The 23,832-nt window shown below is 40.5% G+C and overlaps 1 protein-coding gene across 4 annotated transcripts in view; it reads right to left on the reverse strand.

Annotated features, from left to right (window-relative positions):
* Positions 1-23,832, reverse strand: part of SORCS1 (sortilin related VPS10 domain containing receptor 1) — a 587,212-nt gene that overhangs the window by 211,741 nt on the left and 351,639 nt on the right. For all 4 annotated transcript variants that reach the window (XM_055081262.1, XM_024121364.1, XM_024121365.1 and 1 more), the window contains exon 4: positions 11,919-12,077. In XM_055081262.1, the coding sequence (XP_054937237.1) occupies positions 11,919-12,077 (159 nt within the window). The remainder of the gene's footprint in view (positions 1-11,918; positions 12,078-23,832) is intronic.

Consider the following 23,832-nt stretch of genomic DNA (forward strand, 5'->3'; position numbering starts at 1 on the left):
CCTTAATTTCTCTTTCATATTTTTCATCATTAGTGTATAGGGATGCAAGAGATTTCTGTGCATTAATTTTGTATCCTGCTACTTTACCAAATTCATTGATTACCTCTAGCAGTTTTCTGGTAGCATCTTTAGGATTCTCTATGTATAGTATTGTGTCATCTGCAAACAGTGACAGCTTTACTTCTTTGCCAATTTGTATTCCCTTTATTTCTTTTTCTTCTCTGACTGCTGTGGCTAAAACTTCCAACACTATGTTGAATAATAGCGGTGAGAGTGGGCAACCTTGTCTTGTTCCTGATCTTAGTGGAAATGGCTTCAGTTTTTCACCATTGAGAACGATGTTGGCTGTGGGTCTGTCATATATGGCCTTTATTATGTTGAGGTAAGTTCCCTCTACGCCCACGTTCTGGAGAGTTTTTATCATAAATGAGTGTTGAATTTTGTCAAAAGCTTTTTCTGCATCTATTGAGATTATCATATGGTTTTTATCCTTCAATTTGTTAATATGGTGTATCACATTGATTGATTTGAGTATACTGAAGAATCCTTGCATTCGTGGGATAAACTCCACTTGATCATGGTGTATGAACCTTTTATTGTGCTATTGTATTCTTTTTGCTAGTATTTTGTTGAGAATTTTTGCATCTATGTTCATCAGTGATATTGGCCTGTAGTTTTCTTTCTTTGTGACATCTTTGTCTGGTTTTGGTATCAGGGTGATGGCGGCCTCATAGAATGAGTTTGGGAGTATTCCTCCCTCTGCTATATTTTGCAAGAGTTGGAGAAGGATAGGTGTTAGCTCTTCTCTAAATGTTTGGTAGAATTCGCCTGTGAAGCCATGTGATCCTGGGCCTTTGTTTGTTGGAAGATTTTTAATCACAGTATCAATTTCAGTGCTTGTGACTCATCTGTTTATATTTGCTATTTCTTCCTGGATCAGTCTTGGAAGGTTGTGCTTTTCTAAGAATTTGTCCATTTCTTCCAGGTTATCCATTTTATTGGCATATAGTTTCTTGTAGTAATCTCTCATGATCCTTTGTTTTTCTGCAGTGTCAGTTGTTTCTTCTCCTGTTTCATTTCTAATTCTGTTGATTTGAGTCTTCTCCCTTTTTTTTCTTGATGAGTCTGGCTAATGGTTTATCAACCTTGTTTATCTTCTCAAAGAACCAGCCTTTAGTTTTATTGATGCTCTTGGTTATTTAGTAGCATATTGTTTAGCCTCCATGTGTTTGTATTTTTTACAGTTTTTTTTCCTGTAACTGATATCTATTCTCATAGCGTTGTGGTCAGAAAAGATACTTGATACAATTTCAATTTCTTAAATATACCAAGGTTTGATTTGTGATGCACGATATGATCTATCCTGGAGAATGTTCCATGAGCACTTGAGAAGAAAGTGTATCCTGTTGTTTCTGGATGGAATGTCCTATAAATATCAGTTAAGTTCATCTTGTTTAATGTATCATTTAAAGCTTGTGTTTCCTTATTTATTTTCATTTTGGATGATCTGTCCACTGGTGAAAGTGGGGTACTAAAGTCCCCTACTATTACTGTGTTACTCTTGATTTTCCCTTTTATGGCTGCTAGCATTTGCCTTATGTATTGAGGTGCTCCTATGTTGGGGGCATAAATATTTACAATTGTTATATCTTATTCTTGGTTGATCCCTTGATCATTATGTAGTGTCCTTCTTTGTCTCTTGTAATAGTCTTTATTTTAAAATCTATTTTGTCTCATATGAGAATTGCTACTCAAGCTTTCTTTTGATTTCCATTTGCATGGAATATCTTTTTCCATCCCCTCACTTTCTGTCTGTTTGTGTCCGTAGGGCTAAAGTGGGTCTGCTGTAGACAGCATATATACGGGTTTGCTTTTGTATCCATTCAGCCAGTCTACGTCTTTTGTTTGGAGCATTTAATCCATTTACATTTAACGTAATTATCGATATGTATGTTCCTATTACCATTTTCTTAATTGTTTTGGGTTTGTTTTTGTGGGTCTTTTCCTTCTTCTGTGTTTCCTGCCTAGAGAAGTTCCTTTAGCATTTGTTGTAAAGCTGGTTTGGTGGTGCTGAATTCTCTTAACTTTTGCTTATCTGTAAAGGTTTTAATTTCTCTGTCGAATCTGAGTGAGATCCTTGATGCGTATAATAATCTTGGTGTAGGTTTTTCCCTTTCATCACTTTCAATATATCCTGCCACTCCGTTCTGGCTTGTAGAGTGTCTGCTGAAAGATCAGCTGTTAACCTTATGGGGATTTCCTTGTATGTTGTTTGTTGCTTTTCCCTTGCTGCTTTCAATATTTTTTCTTTGTATTTAATTTTTGATAGTTTGATTAATATGTGTCTCAGCGTGTTTCTCTTTGGGTTTATCCTGTTGGGACTCTCTGCATTTCCTGGACTTGACTATTTCCTTTCCCATGTTAGGGAAGTTTTCGACTATAATCTTTTCAAATATTTTCTCAGACCCTTTCCTTTTTTCTTCTTCTTCTGGGCTGCCTATAATTTGAATGTTGGTGCATTTAATGTTGTCCCAGAGGTCTCTGCGACTGTCCTCAATTCCCTTCATTCTTTTTTCTTTATTCTGCTCCCTGTCAGTTATTTCCACCATTTTATCTTCCAGCTCACTTATCCATTTTTCTAACTCAGTTATTCTGTTATTGATTCCTTCTAGAGTATTTTTAATTTCAGTAATTGAGTTGTTCATCACTGTTTGTTTCCTCTTTAGTTCTTCTAGATCCTTGTTAAATGTTTCTTGTATTTTCCCCATTCTGTTTCCGAGAGTTTGGATCACCCCTACTATCATTATTCTGAATTCTTTTTCAGGTAGTTTGCCTATTTCATCTTCATTTATTTGGTCTTGTAGGTTTTTACCTTGCTCCTTCTTCTGCAACAAATTTTTTTGTCGTTTCATTTTTTTTTTTTTTTGATGGTTGGTGCTGCTTTCCTGTCTTACTGGTTGTTTGGCCTGAGATGTCCAGCACTGGAGTTTGTAGGCAGTTGGATAGAACTGCGTCTTGGTGCTGAGATGAAGACCTCTGGGTGGCCTCACTCTGATTGATATTCCCTGGTGTGTGAGTTTCTCTGTTAGACCAGTGGTTTGGACTCAGAGCTCCCACCACAGGAGCTCGGGCCCAACCTCTGCCCTGGGAACTAAGATCCCGCAAGCTCTCAGGCTGAAACTTCTTTCCAGGGACTAAGTCGGAAAGGAAGGACTAATTTCTTTAAGCAGGAGCACAGCAAGAGGGCAGGCATGCAGGCCCAAAAAACCATTCTTATCCACTCTGATTCTGATAGTATTATTCTGGTATATTAATCACCTGCTATTCATAGTCAGATTATACTCTGCAATCCAAAAATGTTAATACACTGACTGAACTCACCATTCTGGCAAGAATCCTTTATATCGATAAATACTGAATTGAGGCCTATGTTCTTCTTAACTATTTACCTGGAGTAGCAGGATATTAGTACTTGAACCATTCATTATGATTAAAATGTCCTTGTTGCTTGTGAAGATTAGAGGACCCAACCCTTCGCTCTGTTCAGTGGCCACCAACTGGATCCTTAGTTTCACTTAACTTCTTGGAAAATGCATGTTGTTGTTCACAAAGAGAACAGGAGGGTGGTGAGGAAATGTATCACTTCTTCAGTAATAAGTGTTGACATGCAGCAAAAATCGATTGAGTGGAACCGAGGTGGTGGCAGTAGCGATGGCTGGAGGGGGGACCTGCGTGGGAGCAGCAGGGGCGAGGGGACCCACTCCACCAGCTCAGGAACTAGGCTGTTTTCACTTGAAGGGAAAAGGAGGTGCGGAAAGGGGCCGAAGAGCAAGCGAGGATGGGTGTGGGAAAGGGAGGTGAGGAGGGTAATTCTCCCATCTGGAAGTCCTGGGAAAGCCATCTCATAGTATTTTATATTAAGGGTCTAGCTCAGTAAAGGGACCCAGTCATTTTAGAAGGGTAGCTGACTTCTGGTTTCTCTTCCTCTTGCCAGCTCTGAGATCCTGGCTGGGCCTCTGGATCTCTTGGAACACCTAATGTGCCATTTGTAATCTGAACTTACAATATCCTATTATACTGAAGGGAGGAAGTTGGAAAAGATAACATTTAAAAAAAATTTTTAGTATGAAACCTACAGAGTCATAACTTCACAAAATATGTCTATTTACAAGGCCAAGACTGCCTCCTTCTCAAACCACTCCCCTCCTTGGCAACACTGCTGGCAGCAACCATGCTTGACAAGGCAGGATACAAGAAAATTTGACCATTACTAGATTCTAAAGGGCCACACTCAGAGACAGTTTTTTTTCTGGATATCCCTCGAGCTCATTTAAGAAAAAGGTCCATGCCCTCTTAGGATGTCAAATGTCCTTCAAAGTTTCCCAGACTGGTGCCTGGATTAAGGAGGCATCTTAATCCATTTAGACAAGTGTTGGTGGGTAGAATACATCAAAATAGCTGGCTAAAAAATTGCACAAGCAAAAATGTAATTTATTTCAAAGTTTAAATAGCTACCAAAAAGCATAATTCTATCTGTCCAAACCTTAATCCCAATCACTCATTCAGAAATGTCCATTTCTCCTTATTCTTGTAGCTCATTTCGTTCAAATTGGGAACAGGTAGATCAAACTGCTTCAGGTAGCAATTGAAAAATAATGATACAACCTGGTTAAACAAGTTAGCTAAAGTGAACACAGGCCTTCCTCGTTTGCATAAGATGGCATTTCCGCTGGAGAATTTGTTTTATAAACAAGCATTGGGGTTGACGTTCAGCAAGCTCCCTGGTTTCCACTCTAATTGCCAGTTTTGTACTTGAATACTTAAATTATTTACATATTCATGAGATTAGAAATCAGCTCTGACATTGGGAAATTTCAAGCACATGGAAATCTTGCCAAAGTAGCACGGTATATAACGCTCCACATATTTCTTATGAATAACTGAGTGCCTTTTAATGTAGTGCCTTGGGAAACGTGATGGCATTAGGTAGGTATCAGTTTCCTAAGTGTTTGTGCTTGTGCAGAAATCATTTGAATATCCCCAGGGAGTTGAATTTGAAGGATCCATTTATCTTTTATTTCAATCTTGCCCTTTTGACATTAAGACGCTGCTAGGTCTACTCAAAAACAGAGTTGCTGTAAAGGCAAATACTTTAATATTTAATGGCTTACTGTTATTGTAATCAATAATATTTCCTGAGTACCATTGCTTGCTCTGTTCATTCTGGTTCAGTGGTACCTTTTAGTGATTGTCTAAGAGGACATTCAACATTGACTAAATACGTATAACGTCATGTAATGGGAAGACACCGGATTACGGCTAAGGAAGCCTTGCGTCTAAACCTAGTTATGCCACACCAGGTGGCTCTCTCCTAGGTCTTTGAATAATACATTGGCTGGCATTCACGTGGTGCTAGCCATGTGCAGGCTCTGTGTTGAGTGTTTTACATACATTATCACAGCATCCTCAAACAGTCCTGTGAGCCAGGTACTGTTATTGCTTTCACTTCACAGCTGGTGAAACTCTAAAAGTTAAATGAAAAAAAAAAAAAAAAAAAAAAAAGTTAAATGACCTGCTGAAGGTCACATGGCCATTTGGAGGGCCTGACAGAGTAGAGAGCTGATGTTCCTGCCTCACTTGCTGTGCTGTCTATCGCTGGTGAGAAACCAGTATGACTGAGTTTTGGAAAATGCTGACATCTCTTCCCTTATCAAGCAGTCATTATTTCCCAGAGAATTCCTGGCATTCAAAGTTGTCGTGAGGGCTTCCCTGGTGGCACAGTGGTTGAGAGTCCGCCTGCCGATGCAGGGGACACGGGTTCGTGCCCCGGCCTGGGAAGATCCCACATGCCGCGGAGCGGCTAGGCCCGTGAGCCATGGCCGCTGAGCCTGCGCATCCGGAGCCTGTGCTCTGCAACGGGAGAGGCCACAACAGTGAGAGGCCCGTGTACCGCGAAAAAAAAAAAAAAAAAAAAGCTGTCGTGATAAGCAATGGTCATCTGTTAGTGCTCAGTCAGGAAAAGTAGGAAAGATTAAAAATAAAGTTGTGTTCTTTTTTTCTTTTTTTTTAAAGAAATGTATATGAAACTGTTTAAATAAAATTGCAGGACTGGTAGAAAGAAAGAAGGGAGAAAGCTAAAAGCAGTTCTTCTTTTAAAAATTTACGTTTATGCAAGTTACTAAAATTCTATTGTATGCTCTCAAACACACTGGCAGTATAATTTTCCTTTTCTATCAATATACGATTTTAACTCAAACTCTGCCTTCATTTATACAGAGAATACTGCTGTTAATATTTAGGGTTTCAATTATTTGTGAATAGGGTTTCCTTATGAAAACGTGCTTTCCTCCTTTAAAGCCATGTTTTGGTTTTAAGTGTATCTTACACATATTTACCAAAATACTGAAGGTGAGGCCACCGTGCAAGCCTTAAGATTTCTTATTTCTTTCATAAACTTTGATACTTTGGAATATAGAGGAGAACAGAGATCCTGCAAGCTCCCACATGGTATTACTTGGACTGCTGACTCATAGGGCTCCAGAACAAGTGAGACAACACAAACTCATGAATATTCTAGAACTGCCACAAAATGAACGGTGACCCACCAAAGTGTCCTAAGGGTTTTGTCCTCCCTCCACAGAATTGATCACTCATTTGTATGCATTTTTTTTAATTCACAAAACAATGGAACGTTTCCTGAAATAAAACTGACAGGAAGATCCATGAACAGGAGAAAAACAAAGATAATGGGAAAAACAGAGAAATAAGAAAAAAGGTGATCTGGGGACTAAGACAAGGCAGCAGATGAGGTTGACTTGCCCTGAACGGCTTTCTGTTTTAAGTCTTTGAGTTAGTTATAAACACTTAAAAATAGGAAAATGTCATACCTCAAACAAAGCAGGATTACTTCTCTAGAAAAACTCTGAAAAGTCTGGTGACGTTGAATGAGCCATGCTCGGTGGCAAGAACAGCAGGCTGGAGCTCACCAAGACCCCCCACCACACCCCACCCTCCTGAAGGAACACCTGCTCTCCAGTTTCCCACAGCCCAGACCCAGCCGCCATGTTCAGTTAGTTGCTTGCTTATCTGGGTAGGAACTGAGTCCACGGTCTAGAAGGACTTAGGCATCCAGAGTGGGAAGAAAAAGCTCACTGTAGAGGACTGGAGAAAAGTGGACCCTCCTACTCATGGTCAGGGGCAGCAGGTACATCTGTAGGAGAGGCCTTGCCGCCTGGATAAGCCAAGCAAGGAGGTATCTCCTCCCCAACTATGAGGCACTCTGAGTCCCAGGAGCGTTCACGTTGGCTTCACAACATTGCACACTCGCCCCTATACAATTCGCTCCGCGGTGTAATCCCTAACAGAGAGGCCCCGAGCCCAGCGCCCCAGGATGGTCAGCAGAGCTGAGGTAGATGCCTATTCTTACGCATTTCTCCTGTTTTTTTCTTTCAGTCACATCTGCGTTTTGTTTTCCCTCATTTCCACTGTTTCCAACACATCATGTTTAGTGAGGTGTTTGAGACAGACTGAGAGATGCCATTGGAGGCAATGTTTTATAGCATAGTTTGTACACTAGTTTATTGCCAAATTAAAATAAAGATGTAATCTGGCACACTTGGCCTGCTGCTAAGCCCTCCTTGGCTGGTTTCCTGTATTGAGGCAAAAAGTGGGGGGAAAACAAGGAAGGAAGCGGAAGCTCTGTACCTCTGTTCTCCTGGCTGCTGGGTTTCCAAATGCCAAGAAACAAAAGGAAGGAGCAGAATGTTTGGTTTGCTTACTGCTTAATTACAGAAATAACAAAACTAAATAATGGAGAGTGAGATGTTGGTGGTCCTGGTATAAATGCTGTGGAGTTCTTCACGGCATCCACAGTGATTCACTGCTGTTTTGTAAAAAGCTTAAAAGGTGTGGCTGTACATACAGGCAACCCTCTGCCATCTGGCAAGAAGTTTCCATAATGTCTATAATGCTTATTTTTCTGAAAATTCCAGGGCTTTCCAAAGGCACATCCTCACATAGACCCTTCAGAGGCCAAGGAGTCTATTGCCTGTGTGTATACCATGGAAGTCCCCCAACAGGGCTTTGTAAGAAGTCAAGCGACTTCTTTTAGAGCTTCAAAGGGAAAAAGGTCCCAAACCTTTTCTCTTCAGTCATTTTAGTGGTGGCTGGAGAGTCACATGCTCATTCAAAAGAATTTGACCTCTTGACAATCACCTAGATATTTAATATCACAGGTAGATTTCTCTAAGAAAAAATAAGAAAAAAGGTTAAAATATCAAAATAACCTGATCTCATGAATTTTGAGGGCATTTGGTCATACACACTTCTCCCTGATTAAAAGCCTTTTTTTTTTTTTTTTCTTTAAATCTGGCTTGCTATGGAATTGATGGCCAGTAAAACTCTATCTTGGGCCAGAAAGCACAATCTGTTCAACCAAACTCTTTTGAGTCCCTTAAAATGCTCACATCAAAAAGCCTCTACTGAGAGTCCAGACACTCAAGATGAAATGAAGTTGGCGCAGAACGCCACGGACCATAAGGGCTCTTTCCTGCAAGCCAGAGACCCCGACTTTGTCCTCGGGGCCCTCAAAGTCTCATTCACTAAAGGTGAGAGAAAGCAATAGTAGGGAAATAAGAGAAAAGTAAAGGTGGCTATGCATTCAAAAGGGGAGCGTATGCCTCAAAAGACTGACAGCAAACAAGGGAAGAGAGGAGAGGAGGACTGTGCACGGGTGAATTCTGACGGAGCTGCCACCTCAACACAATAACTTCTAACAGACGGTACTCTCTACCTGAGGATTCTGTTCACCACAGGCTGGTTGAAAACAGCATCTGGCAAAGGGAATCCTAGCACCAAAGCTACCATCTTTGCTGAGAGTTCTGCAACAGTAGCAATTGTCACAGACATATTGATGAACAACACTAACATGAAAAAACAAGTGTTCCCATTTCCAAAAGTCACTGGCCTGCCAACACTAGCACGGGGCCCTCCTTAGGGCCCATTGCTGCATCTCATCAGGGTTCAACGCTCCGTGATTCGTGGGTGATTGCCAGCTATTATTTCCATATCACTGACCCACCTGAGTGGCCACAGACCTTCTCCACTTGACTTCAGGCCAGCACCACCAGCTAATGGCTCATTGGATGGCTGCAGCCCGCTCCACTCCCCGCTAATGCCCCACTCCTCATGCTGTGATTCAAGCCCTGATATATGGAGCCCTTCCCCAACCCCTACTCATATTAGCAGGTGATCCATAATTCTTTTTTCCCAGGATGATTTCTCCTTCATTCTCTTCTGGAGAAACAGAGAGCTTAGCAGAAAGGCTGGCTTCTGCCCCTTTGCTAATCTCCAGATATCACCATCCATTTAGTAGTGAACCCTACTAAATATCATATTCAAATTCCAATTGCTGAACTGAGACATGTGACACCAATGAGTGGTTTTCCCCTTTGGGAAAATTCATTAACGTCTAAGATTTTTGGTTTGTTAGCTACAAACAGAGCAAAGACTGTTAAGGCTTCTTCTACCTCTAAAATGATAGAATTCATTTGGTCTATGGTCACAAAAGATACTTTTTGGTCCTGACCAAGACTACTGTGTACCATCCTAACTGGTCTTCTTGGTTTTGACCTCACAGCATCATAGTTTATTCTAATATTACTACCAGATTAATCTTTGTAATCTATAGCTCTGAACACATAATTCCACTGACCAAAATGTTCAAAAGGTTCCTAATTGGGAAAACAAAAATTATTTTGCCTAACAGTCAAAGTGGTCCAAAAGAAATTAAGATTAGGTTCCAGGAGTACATGTATAATTAACTTTCCCAAATTTCAGTTTCAGCCAAATAGACACATTCACAATCCTGTTTACATGAGTTTTCTAACGCTACAACTTTATATTATTGTTTATGACATCCCTCTTGTGCAAAACGCACCCTCTCCGTCCCTCACAGAAATACGACATTCGTTAAAGTCCAGGTGAAATCATTTTATAAGATCTCCATCTCCTAAACTTGGGCTGCCAATTTCATATAATCCATCCAGCTACCCTGACTGGGTATCTACCATGTGTGAATGAAGGATCTATCTGACTTTTTAGTCCCTCTTAGACTACTGAACTCACATGTATTTATATCCTTTCCCTAGATGGAATGAATACTCCTCGATATAGTTATTTTATACCAAGAGTGCATCATGCTGAGCACATAAAACAGACATGGAGTCTAATATTTGTGGATTTTTTTTTCTTTTCAATCTCATTGGAAGTGTACCTGCAATTATAACTATCGGCACAAAACATATTTTAAGGCAAAGAAAGCCAACCCCAAGTACCAATTCCCATACGTGGCTGAGTCGGAGCCACATGTCCCAACTCCTCCAGAGTTATCCACTCTGCCACAGTGCTCATGGCATCACTGTCTGAAGTACTGGCACATGAAGGGTTAAATTTTGGGGCATCTCCTCTGACACAACTGCAAAGATGCATAGTTTCCACTTAGCCAGGTAAATCTGGCCCTCAGTGTGCCTCTGGCATCAGGGGGAAAATTAACCAACTGTCAAATAAAATGCAAAAACCCAGTGGATTAAATGACTAATACTCTGTGTCCTGAGCTGCTCAGCTTTGCCTCTGGTAGCTGCACCAGCCTGGACTAGATGCACTGTGGCTTGACTCCAGGAATGAAATTGTACATTCTGCTGAAAGGGGAGCCAGGCTGCTCGAGAGGAAAAAAATACTAATTGTAAGTCTTTCCTATTTTTAGGCTAATGTGCATTTTATTTGGCAGTAAGGGAAGTGTAAATAAAACTCCAATCCTATGAATTTTAATTTGCTTCCTCAAAAATGCTCATGTCAGTAGAGACGTTGAAAAGTTGTTTATACTATTCCCCTCCCTTCAGGAAGAACCCCACACGTCTATACCAGCCCAGACGATTTTCACCACCTGGTTAAGAATTCTAGGGTTTTAACCCTAGAATATTCTCCTCACTCAGGAAAGTCCAGTATTTCTTTAAATATATGTAATTTGTAACATATAATTCCTCTGAGGATAATTCTCAGAATGACCTCACTGAACCATGCATTTCACAAAGAGCATTCGAATATTTTACCTATTTTCCTTTTGGCTTTTATGGCTAGAGCCTCTCTCACATTTGCCTTTGTATACTTTTTTCCTCTAATTCTAATCTGATTGTATTTGCTGTTGCTAGCCTTATATTCTACATGAAAATGTAAGTTCCTTAAAAGCTGGAGCTACATGTATTTTATAATGTATCTGCAGTACAGAGTACATGATATATTTTATAGCATTTATCCCATAAAATACATACACATATTGCGTGTGAACGCACACACTTATATACACACAGATAAACATACAATAGCATAACTTCATTCAATGCCTTCCTAAAACGTAGACCTATCCTTCAGCCTAACCACCAAGAGAAGAAAAGTCCTGAGATTGCCTGATTCTGAATGTTATCTATGTACATTTCTCTCACTATTTTAGCATATCACTCGCTAATGTTCTTCACTCTTTCAGGGTCATCCTTCCCTTTAAAGCTCTGAGAAAAGCTATGGGTTCTTTATTCCAAAAAAAAAGATCACATCTCACATACACAAAGCACTGTCTGAAATTCCATGGGGGTTTCCCGATGGCCTGAAGCTTCCAGGTAAGAACTGCTTCTCTACAATGTCTTCCTTAGGGTCTAGCTTTTCCTTTGTGTGCTGTTTCAGATGCTTACACAGCTCAAACAAGCAACCTGAGATCCACATTGCTGCCCCTCGCCCCACCGGCACAGGGTTCAAGCTGCTGCACAGAACAAACCTGACAGCTAAGAAGAAATGTAGTGACAACTAAGTAGTTGTCTTTCCCTAGGACAACCATGCACCACTGTCTCGAACAAGGGGATCACGCTCACCTTTTGGTCTTGGCTGTATGCCAGAATCCAGTCCTCTTGCTTGGGGTGGAAAAGTAAGCTCTGGATGTAAAAGTTCAGCCGGTACTTTTGATAGGTTGCCCCTTCGTCCGAGCTGATCAGTAAGTTGCTCTCAATCTCCGGGTCTGTGAGCAACATAATCTGCGGCAGAGAATTGTTCAGGAAAGAAAACAACAGAAAGGTAAGTGCGCAAATTTACAAAGCTTAAAAATGAGCTAAATTTTTGACAAGGGAGGGAAAAGGAACAGGCAAAGAACGCTTGGCCAAACAAGGACCTTGACTCTGTCAGGTTTGCTCTCCTACCTTGGACCAAGGCCATGAAACTGTTTTCACCAAGAAATGAAAGAGGCAGGACAGACTGAAAGGGAGGAGGAGGAAATGTAGGAGTGCATTTTCTTCCCTCCTATAGGGCTCCTTGGTTTTTTTTCCCCAAGGTTATTTCCTTAATCTGAAATATTTCCCATTGTTCCCCTAACCCCAGCCCTCCTTCCTGCTGAGCCTTGTCTAGTCTCCATTTTGGGGGGATGAAACTTGTCACAGTCTTTTGTGAGAAAGGTGGAAAGAAGTAGAAAGAGGATGGAGTCCACTGGTTTTTCTCTCCATCGCAAACCCTCCTTTCACATCACCAATATCCCATGTCATCCTGCCTTTAGTCTGATTTTCTGAGTCTTGAGTCAAAGACTGTGCATTCAAAAGCCTGTTCTGGGTATTGTCCAAAGGCTCCTTTACCACCTGCTAACATATTAATAGTTTACTTACTTATTTTCTTTATTGTCTATATATTCTCTCTAGAACACAAACCCATTAGAATAGTGATATTTCTCTATTTTTATCCCCACAAGTGCCTTCCCAGCAGCTAGAATGAGGTCCAGCATATATTATATATTCAATAAATATTTGACATGAATGAACGAAAGTTAAAGGAATGAATGGAAAGTTTTCAGAGTAGTCACATAGATCTAGAAAGATACCCAGAGTAATTTGAGCAGATACCAATGTAAGTTCCATGGAAAAAGTCATTGGATGCCCTTCTCCGTCTTTGGCCTATTGACAAGAGAGTATGCTATACTCATGTAAAAATTCACAGCTCCAGAGGCTTGGGACTTTCTCCTTTTGAGGGTTAATCTTGGCCGTAGCAGTGGTTAATCTTGGCCATAGCAGTGTGAACAATCCACAATAGGAGCAAGATGGAGGAGCTGCTCTGAAAACTGCTTTTTACTCTCTTGTTTTACGCCTCTAGGAATATGTGATAAAGCACCTCATTCCCAACTCTGCAGGTTGCCTTTCACTCAGTCAAACTGCACACCTAACGCCTCCAGTCAGGTGGCCTTAATGCTACCCACTGACTTCTTCCCCAACAACTTGTTCATTGGCACTTTCTGAGTTTGGTCTGGAGAAGCATGAAAGATGTGCTTAATGTGTGACCGTATGAAGAGAGATCACTGCAGCCCAGGGTTTAAAGATTACCAGCTAAGGATGTGGCAGTTCCAGGAAAAGGAGAGAGAGAGAGAAAGGAAGACAAAAAAAACCCCCAAAAAACTAGAGCCCTGTCGTAAGAGAACAGAGTGCCAGGCAAACACACAGGGCTTTCTCAGGCATTTGGAGGCAATCGTATTAAAACCTCAGGATGGTTGGTGTCATCTTCCAAAGTGGCGTCCGATCACTGCAAATGGCACACAACGATCGCACACCAGACACGCTCAGCCTGAACTGTGTTCACGTTACCCAGGATGAATTTCAGGTTCCTCGCTGTTCTTTCACCCTGCCCTTCTCGAAGAGGAGAAAGGGACGGATGGATGAAGTGGAATGAGCGGAACGCTGTGGCTGTCAGCTCTGTTCCGGACAAGATGGAGAGCACACACAAAACTGGAGACTAATTGCCTCCCCTCCCATGTTCTGGTGAAGCCACCGTCCATCGACCATAAATTCTGACAAAGTTACTGGTCTCTCTGTCTGGTAGTCACCAAGCAGACAGTGTTCCCTTTCTGGATAACTGATGCAGAACCATCTGGTAATCTGCTAAGTACAAACTTCTATGTCATCATTGAAGTCTATTGTATGTACTAAGCAAGGACGATCAGATGGCTCCTAAATTCACAAGAATATTTCCAGGGGATTTCATATTTACTGGCACACAAAAGCTGTCATTTTCCAAAAACAAATAAGTCATCAAATGATCATATTGCTTTGTGTCTCCAACCACAATTAACAATAATATATAACAGCCTTTTGCACTACTGCCAGCAAGTAATTTCTATGATAATATGAAGAGGCTCAATTTTATAGAGCATCTATTGTCTCAGACAAGGTGATTTTCGCCCCTCTGCTTTTCTATTTCCCTGTAAACCAGAATATGTTTACTCTCTTCCCAAGAGCACGGATCTCACCACCTGTTTCTCCTGGCAGACTACTTCATCAAAATAAAAACCCTGGGCCTACAGAATATCCTCAAATCAAGTTGATTATTTATCATTTATTTAAAATACTTCTGATACTTATACTATGAGTCATCAAACTGTATGAGATATTCTGCATCCAAGTACTATTGGATGGGGGAGGTAGAATAATACAAATATTTTCAAACATATGGTTATTTAACATTAAGTAAATAAAACTCCTGGCTTCCTCAGTCTTTTCTTCTGGGTACTAAAAATATATAGACCAAAATCTCACCATTACTTTACAGTCTTCACCTAAAACCTTCTATTTGGGAATTTGACATTTTAGAAATTATAGAAGATGTCGGGATATTCCCCCTGTAAGATTTATAGATGTATCTGCATTACACAAACCTTCCAGTGGTTCCTCTTTCAAATCTCTACTCCAATAGACTCAAAACAAACAGGTCAGTCTGGATCCATTTTTGTTTAGCCATTTTTTACTGCTAAAACAACTTTGTAAGACTGGCAGTAGAATTCAAAATAACAGAAAAATAGGGACTTCCCTGGTGGCACAGTGGTTAAGAATCCACCTGCCAATGCAGGGGACATGCCGTGATCCCTGTTCTGGGAAGATCCCACATGCTGCGGAGCAAATAAGCCCGTGCACCACAAATTCTGAGCCTCTGCTCCAGAGCCCACGAGCCACAACTACTGAAGCCTGTGGGCCTAGAGCCCGTGCTCCACAACAAGAGAAGCCCCCACAATGAGAAGCCCGTGCACCACAACGAAGAGTAGCCCTGCTCACCGCAACTACAGAAAGCCCGTGCGCAGCAACGAAGACCCAATGCAGCCATAAATAAACAAACAAATTTACAAAGAAAAATAAATTGACCCTATCCCATCAACAAGTGAAACCATGTTTGTGCCCCCTTCTACTTCTTTATCCGCAGCTACATATCATATCGCGGATTGAGTTTTTGGTTGTTATTTTTTTTTCATTTAATATTATGGCCTATATTCATTTCCACCTGAACTGTAAACACACAAATGCATACACACACATTAATACACACCGCTGTATACAATGTATTTCAATTGCTTAATCACAAGCTTCAACACAGTTAGGTTACAACTGGTTCAGTGGTTGAACTATAGTAAGTGCTTAATGAACTATTAACTGGATTAGTGAAATCTTATTATTTCAGTCTTCAAATTAGAATCTTTTAGTAATTATATTTCAAATGAGTTAAAGTTTGTTCTGTCATGTTGTAGGTTATGAAAAGTAAATATGTTAGTAAGCAAATAAAGAATTTAAGTAAGATCTAAATAGAAAATGTTTAACCCATTTGAGAAAAAAGATACAGCGTAAATAATAAGTGTGATCCAAACTTTAGACGAAAATGATGCCCTTTATAAATAAAGTTCTATCTTCTCAAGAAGGTATTCTACTAGGAAATATTATCAAAATAGAAACTTCAAATTAGTGAATATTCCTCAAAAAATAATAGATTACATTCCTTAAATATATTCAGTGATCCCTGTTTTTGCTGATTTACATTGGCTATCTTCTTTTGGGTTCTTTTTTTTTCTCTTTTTTAAATTAATTAATTTATTTTTGGCTGTACTGGGTCTTCATTGCTGCACGCGAGCTTTCTCTAGCTGTGGCGAGCAGGGGTTACTCTTCGTTGTGGTGTGCGGGCTTCTCATTGTGGTGGCTTCTCTTGTTGTGGAGCAGGGGCTATAGGTGTGTGGACTTCAGTAGTTGTGGCACATGGGCTCAGTAGTTGTGGCCCATAGGCTCTGGAGCACAGGCTCAGTAGTTGTGGCACATGGGCCTAGTTGCTAAACGGCATGTGGGATCTTCCCAGACCAGGGCTCGAACCCATGTCCCCTGCATAGGTAGATTCTTAACCACTGCACCACCAGGGAAGCTCCCTTCTTTTGGCTTTTCCCTTCTTTTGACTCTGAATAAATGGTGTTTTGCTGTGTTTAATCCTCTGCATTCTGGAATACGATCTGAATGACAGAACTTTAAAAGACCTTTATAAAAGGCATGACTCCAAACTCTGCAGGATTCCTGAAGTGAGCTCTCTAAAAAGAGGGCTTTTTTGCCTAGCATAAAGCTTGTTCCATAGTAGGCCCATACATCTTTGTAAATGAACAAATGAGTGAATAAAGGAATGAGTCCTCTTCGTCCCTGCTTCTGCTAAATGCAGTTCATGGATCCCTGTGACATTGAGAGTTCTGAGTCCTCTGAAACAAATCTCTGCTATTCTACTTGGAAGTAAGTGGGGTGGGTAGAGACAATGGGAAGAGTCTGCCCTTAACAGGAAAGTAATTATTCTCTGTTCAGATCAGCCCATGAGTGATTAGAACCAGTTTACTCCTGCCCTGCAGGGTGTGCTGCACTCACTGCATCTACAGGTGAACTGTTTCCCATAGAAAGTCAATAATGGTGACACCGGCTCCCACCACCCAACTCTAAGCACTTGTTCATCATCCACTTCAGGGGAAGGAAGAAACTTTATTTGCTCTTCCTAGAGGTGATAAACGAACGTGAAATGCAATTTATAGATTTCAAATATGTCACTTCTACCTTGTTTTTGGTATTAGTCCTTCTGAAAGCTCAGTGTCATCAAACATCAAATGCATCTCCACTCTCTTTGACTTGCTCCAGATTCAAAATATGGTTACATGATGTAATTCTACAAAACGTTGCTTGACAGCTTTCTGATCCTTCCAGGTGTCTACTCAGAACATTCCTCCCAGAAGAGTGCTCCTACTATTTAGTCTTCCAGATTCTTTTCCTAGGTGTGTTGTTCTTGGAATTCCATTATCTACCTATTTAGGCAGGGTGGAGTTATTAATAAGAGGCAGCTTCACCACCCCAAGGCATACATTTTTTCCCACCATTTCTTTGGTCCTAAAGCAAAGAGTATTTACTTTATGTGTTGTTCATTATTGTTTGCTCATTTGTCTACTCCTTGTCATTCATGGACTGGAATCAAGAAGAGGTAATATACTAGGGATATCTCTCTTGCTTTGCTCAAGGCTTAACTCAGATCCAGATGCCCATATCACAGGTGCATAATAAGTAATTTCCATAGTGATAATGACAATGACAAAGAAAAATAAAATTAGCAGCAATTGGGCACTCTGTAGTTATCTAGCCACTCTAGTCAAACAAAAATCTATCTGTAAATAGTATAAGAGGCTATCTGCAAAACTCTGGCTCCAATATAAAAAACAAATTAAGCAAAATATAATCAGAGCAAGTAAACAATTGGCTGACCGATGTGGATGGAAGAGCTGCCTATTCCCAGTGTGAGGTGGGCATTTACCCTTCCCAGGTGAGCTGAGGGTGAAAGCAACAAGTGCTTAGCAATGGGCAACTGTTTGGAGGACAGTATTAGGGAAAGTTACACAGGATCCCAGAATGACCCATGAAAAGGAAGTCACTGAAGTACAAACAACAGTGAGAAAAGGAGAGGAAAGTTATTAAAAAGAAAAAGGTTCAATCAAGTAAACACAGATAGAAAAGAGTCTGTAGAAAGAGGTACCCAGTGAGCAATCACTTGTCCTAAGTCCCACTCTCACCCTCTCCCCCAAACTCAGTGAAGCTCACCTAATGTTCAGTAACCCACCCATGTTCATTAACACGAAGGAGGGTCATTCAATACTAAGACACCGGGAGACCGTTTGGACAAGAGACCATCTTCTTGTGACCTGAATATTGATTCAATGAAATTGGAGAGAAACTTTTGCACTGTATTCTGTAAGTTTACTTTTGAACTTTTTTTTTTTTTTTATGAGGACTCGATTTTGAATTTTCAGGGGGAAAAAAAGAGTTTTCAAGAAGTGTATCAAGGGGCTTCCCTGGTGGTGCAGTGGTTGAGAGTCCGCCTGCCGATGCAGGGGACACGTTGAGAGCCCGCCTGCCGATGCAGGGGACACGGGTTCGTGCCCCGGTCCGGGAAGATCCCACATGCCGCGGAGCGGCTGGGCCTGTGGGCGTCCGGAGCCTGTGCTCTGCAACGGGAGAGGATACAACAGTGAGAGGCCCGCGTACCGCAAAAAAAAAAAAAAAAAAAAAAAGAAGTGTATCAAACAACTTCAGTCCTTCATACTTCTCGTAATAGCCTTAGAAGACCCAACCTATTACCTATTATGTAATAATAATGATAATTCAGTCAATACTTTTTGCCAAACCCTGTAAGGCACAGAAGAGTAACATTCACCAGGAATGATAACATATGGGTTACACATCAGTTACACTCCTTGGAAGACAGTTCAAGAAAGAAAGTTTATGGAAGATTGCTTCCGATTTCTCTTGGGACTATGGAACACAACCCTCTCTTTCAAGTTAACTTAAAGAATCTCAAACTAAAAAACACCATTTCACTGTGAGACTCTGTTCCCATTACTGTGACCCTCTGCATGCATATGGGCAGGTTGATATGCTGGGCTGAGTGTGGGGATACTGAACCACATGCTTGTTTTCCACAAGAAGAGCCATGACCAAATCCTAAACCTGACCTTTGTCAATGCTGTGGATGTGTGTACTTCCTCAGAAAAGAGGAAGAAAGTGAGTTTAGTGAATCCCACTCATGCCATGAGAAGAAGGAAACACAAACCATAAATATATACTATAATCACAGTACCCCATGGGGCCTAACTCCAAAGATGGATTTGAGTTTCATTTCTGCCATGTCTCTGATGACAATGTGAAGATCTCACAGCTCACTTAATCTTTTTTTGAGCCTCCGTTTCATCATCGAGGGTAGTGATACTATAAAAAAGCTGATACGTATTGAGCATCTGCTATGTACCAGGCACTCCACTAAACCTTTAAAATATATTACCTCATTAAACTGTTAAAATACTTCAGATAGATATTATGTCCATTTGACAGAAGAGGAAATGAGGCTTTGAGGAATGAGGTGATTTTTTCAAGGTCACACTGCTGATCAGTGGTAAAGATATCTATGGGATCAAATAAGATCATCTGTGTGAAAGCAATGTTGAGCTTTGTGCCAATGATACCATTATTACTTCACAAGGAAGGTCACATTAGTACTGTACGTTCTGATAAAATGTGATAGTTGAGTTCTAAAAAAGAAAGAGATAAACCTTGTATTACAAATATCTCATAAAAATATTGCCCAGATGGGAAGAAGGGGGGGCAATCAGGGACTAGGAGTTAAATAATGGAGATTCAATAACAAGATGATTGGTAAGATATTCTTGAAGAAATATAGATAATTTTGGGAGGGGGCTTTAAATATAAATCTATGGAAGCAAAATATCCAGTCCTGGTTCACGCTCAGATTTTTCACAATGGTGCTGGCCTCCTTTTCCTTATTCTTCTACCTTCACTCCTCCATAAAACTGGTTTCATACTTTATCATAAGTATGGGTGAGAAAAAAATGATAGAAATGGTCAAAAAAGCTCTGACCTAATGACAGTACAGGTAGGGAAACAAACATTTCCATACACGCTTGTTCTCAGAAAAGTTTATGCTAAAGCCAATAAGAATCATTACAATGTAATTATTTTCCTCATAAACAGATCCTATGTCTAACTGGCATTTAAAAAGTAAACTCATTTTGCTGGAGAAATTGCTATTATTACACTAAGGGGATAGTAGGGTATATGGACTATTCATTAATGCTTAGCATTGTGTCACCTGGTTTTAAAATACGGCATTTTTAAAGGAAAAGAATGATGTACAAACTTGAGATTTTTATTTTTGCAGTCACTATGGAGACTGATTAAATACCTTGAGAATATTTGAGCTGCCTTAAAAATCCCAGCATTATCCATAGCCTCTGCTCAAACTCAATCAGAACACACTTCCATGGTCATTACAAGTCCCAGAGTAACTTCTCTCTTAAATCCCCAAAGAGCTATAAATGCCAAAAGGTTACATCATTTTAAAATGTTAGCTGCTATCAGAGGGCGCCGTGATGCTGGGAGAAATGGACATTCATCTTCTTTGCTCATGGGAAACTTTATAAGAAATGATGTTCATTTACTGGTAAGAAATCTCTTTATTCCACTAGAAATGATAAAGGAGAGGAGGTGGGGAGAAAGAGCAATAAAGAGAAGCTATCAGTATATGTTAACATTGATTTAGGTGAGAGACATACCATTTGGGGTAAAATCGCTAAGTTGTGCATTTGATTTTAGAGTTTGAATAAATATCAAGTTGAAAGTCAGAATGAGAGAAAGAGCCCGTAGGAATGAATCCATTCCGAAAATCAGGGGAAAGAACATACCCACATGCTTCATTCTTTGCTCTCCTAGTATCATCATTCTGAGGAGTATGGTTTAATTTTACTTATATTAATGCTTCATGGTAAACGGACAAATATACCAGGGTGTATTGGGGAATATTAATAAAGTCTCAGCCACATGACACCTCGCTAATGTATTTGGCTATTAAAGCTTTCCTGGGAAGACAGTGGAGACCACCAGGGGTTTCTCTCCAACAGGATTTGCAGATTAGTGAAGTGACAGTTGCCTCCCAGTCCCTCTGCAGAGCTCTCAGGAAGATGGGGCGGGAGGGGAACATCCAGAAAGAGTGCCTCCAGTTAAAAAGGAGATCTATTTCACATAACATTTTTTCTGAGTTCCTTAATTATTTAATGACAGACACTGATCATCTCAAGTTGTTTTTGAGGGACACATAGGGTGGATATGCTTAATCAAGCTGCCCCGGAGCATAATTACATTCTGCTGCTGCTTCACCCTCTTCTTCCCCTTCCATCAAAGCAGACAATATAGTAATGCAATGTTTTAAGAAGATTTTTTTTCCCATGATTGCATGGCAGTTCTATATCTTGGGCTGATTCCATTTCAAAACAAGTATCTCAGAAGCAGCAGAACTCATCCCATATGTTAAGAGAAAAGGACCTCTGTTCCACTTATTTATTGCCGTGCAATAAACTACATCAGAATAGTGGCTAGAGACAACCATTTATTTTGTTCTTGGTTTTGTGGGTCAGAGATTCCGAAAGTGCTCAGCTGGGCATTGAGTCTTAAATCCACTTGATGTCAACCGTGGTGGCTGGAACTGGAGGTTCCCATTTTTTCTGAGTTCCTTAATTATTTAATGACAGACACTGATCATCTCAAGTTGTTTTTGAGGGACACACAGGGTGGATATGCTTAATCAAGCTGCCCCGGAGCATAATTACATTCTGCTGCTGCTTCACCCTCTTCTTCCCCTTCCATCAAAGCAGACAATATAGTAATGCAATGTTTTAAGAAGATTTTTTTTCCCATGATTACATGGCAGTTCTATATCTTGGGCTGATTCCATTCCAAAACAAGTATCTCAGAAGCAGCAGAACTCATCCCATATGTTAAGAGAAAAGGACCTCTGTTCCACTTATTTATTGCCGTGCAATAAACTACATCAGAATAGTGGCTAGAGACAACCATTTATTTTGTTCTTGGTTTTGTGGGTCAGGGATTCCGAAAGTGCTCAGCTGGGCAGTGAGTCTTAAATCCACTTGATGTCAACTGTGGTGGCTGGAACTGGAGGTTCCACTTCCAAGATGGCTTCTTTACTCATGTGTTGGTCTTGGCCTCTCTCTTTCTCTCCATGTTGAATCCCATCCTCCAGGCCCTTCCCATGTGGCTTGAACTTCACAGAGTATTACAGTTTTCATGGTTGCTGGATTTCATAATTGGTGGCTGGCTTCTCCCAGTATGAGGGTCCCAAGAGTGAGTGCTCAAGGGACTCCAGTGGAAGCTACAAGGCTTCTTATGACCTGTCCTCAAAAGTTCTAGATGTCCATTTTGCCCCATTCTATTGATCACACACGTCACTAAATGAGTTAGATTTAACGGGAAGAGAAAAATGGACTCTACCTCTCAAGGGGGGAAGGACATATGCACACACAGAAGGATGGCAAGAACTGATGGCAGCCATCTTGGAGATATATGACAACAACTATTTTCTGTACAATATGTCACTTATAGTTAAAAGGGGGGTATGATAAAAACATTATTATTATATTCAATATGAATTTAAAAGTCTTTTCATAATAATAACACATCTGGAAATCAGACAACTTGAGGCTATCAGATTTTTCATTGGGTTTTGGCTGTGAAATAGCTGTTACCTTAAATTTCTCAAGGCTATAAATTCCCAATCTGGTATCAATTCAAGGTGAATATTTATTGAAACCTAAATGAATTTTATTGTTAGTCAGTCTCAGAGATATCAAGAGACCCAAGGTCAAGAAATTCTAATTTGGGGCTTCACTGGTGGCACAGTGGTTAAGAATCCACCTGCCAATGCAGGGGACACGGGTTCAAGCCCTGGTTCAGGAAGATCCCATATGCCACGGAGCAATTAAGCATGCACGTCACAACTACTGAGCCTGAGCTCTAGAGTCCGCAAGCCACAACTACTGAACCCACGTGCCACTACTACTGAAGCCCGCACACCTAGGCCCTGTGCTCCGCAACAAGAGAAGACACCGCAATGAGAAGCCCGTGCACGGCAACAAAGAGTAGCCCCCGCTTGCCACACTGGAGAAAAGCCCGTGCGTGGCAATGAAGACCCAATGCAGCCAAAAATAAAATAAGTAAATTTAAAAAAAAAAAAAAAAAAAACACCATTCACTTAAAAAAAAGAAATTCTAGTCTGTGGATTTTCAGAATACATAAATTGCCCGGATTAAATTATAGAAGAATATATCTGTTAAATATTGATTAAAATGTGCATAATTAATTAAGAGCAAAACCAGTTCTTGTCCCTTTATGTTCACAACAGAACCACCAAAATCAATTATGACACAATCTAGCAATTGAAAACAGAATATTGTTCTCTTGGGTCTTAAAATAAACTGACTGACTTTTTACGTAGCCTTGGACCAACAAAAACAACAAAAGGCCATTTGTGAATGGTTGAATGGTAAATATGTCCCAGAAACATACAGCAAGTTTAATTTTCATTGTGCACAGGCTGGTGTAAAACCAACTACAATTTTCATTTTATGTTTTTTATTTTATATGCATCCTGCTGTGTAGCTCAATTCCTATGGCTACTAGGCCAACCCTATAAAACACTCATTTGCTCCAAGTTACTACCAATGGGGAATCCACACTTTAAGAAAATATCCACAAAACCAGCCCTCTTGACTTCAGTGGTATTTTTCAGCCCCACGATTCAAAAGGAATAAAAAGGATCCCCAAAAAGGGTTCAAAAAGAACAAAAATTTTGCCTTCATAGAACCTTTGCAAACAACATGATCTTTATGTATCTGGGCTAATATCTTTTATGTATCTAGTCACCACAGTTGCTCAGAAGTTAGCATCCTTAATAATCAGAATGATACCTAATCAAGGTGCTATCATGCAATCTAATTATAAAAGTTCCATTCTATTTTGTGACTATGTAAAAGCATTTGCCTATTAAGATTCATGTTTGGCGGGGCTTCCCTGGTGGCGCAGTGGTTGCGCGTCCGCCTGCCGATGCAGGGGAACCGGGTTCGCGCCC

This window comes from Physeter macrocephalus, chromosome 20 (assembly GCF_002837175.3).
Source record: "Physeter macrocephalus isolate SW-GA chromosome 20, ASM283717v5, whole genome shotgun sequence".
NCBI lineage: Eukaryota > Metazoa > Chordata > Mammalia > Artiodactyla > Physeteridae > Physeter > Physeter macrocephalus.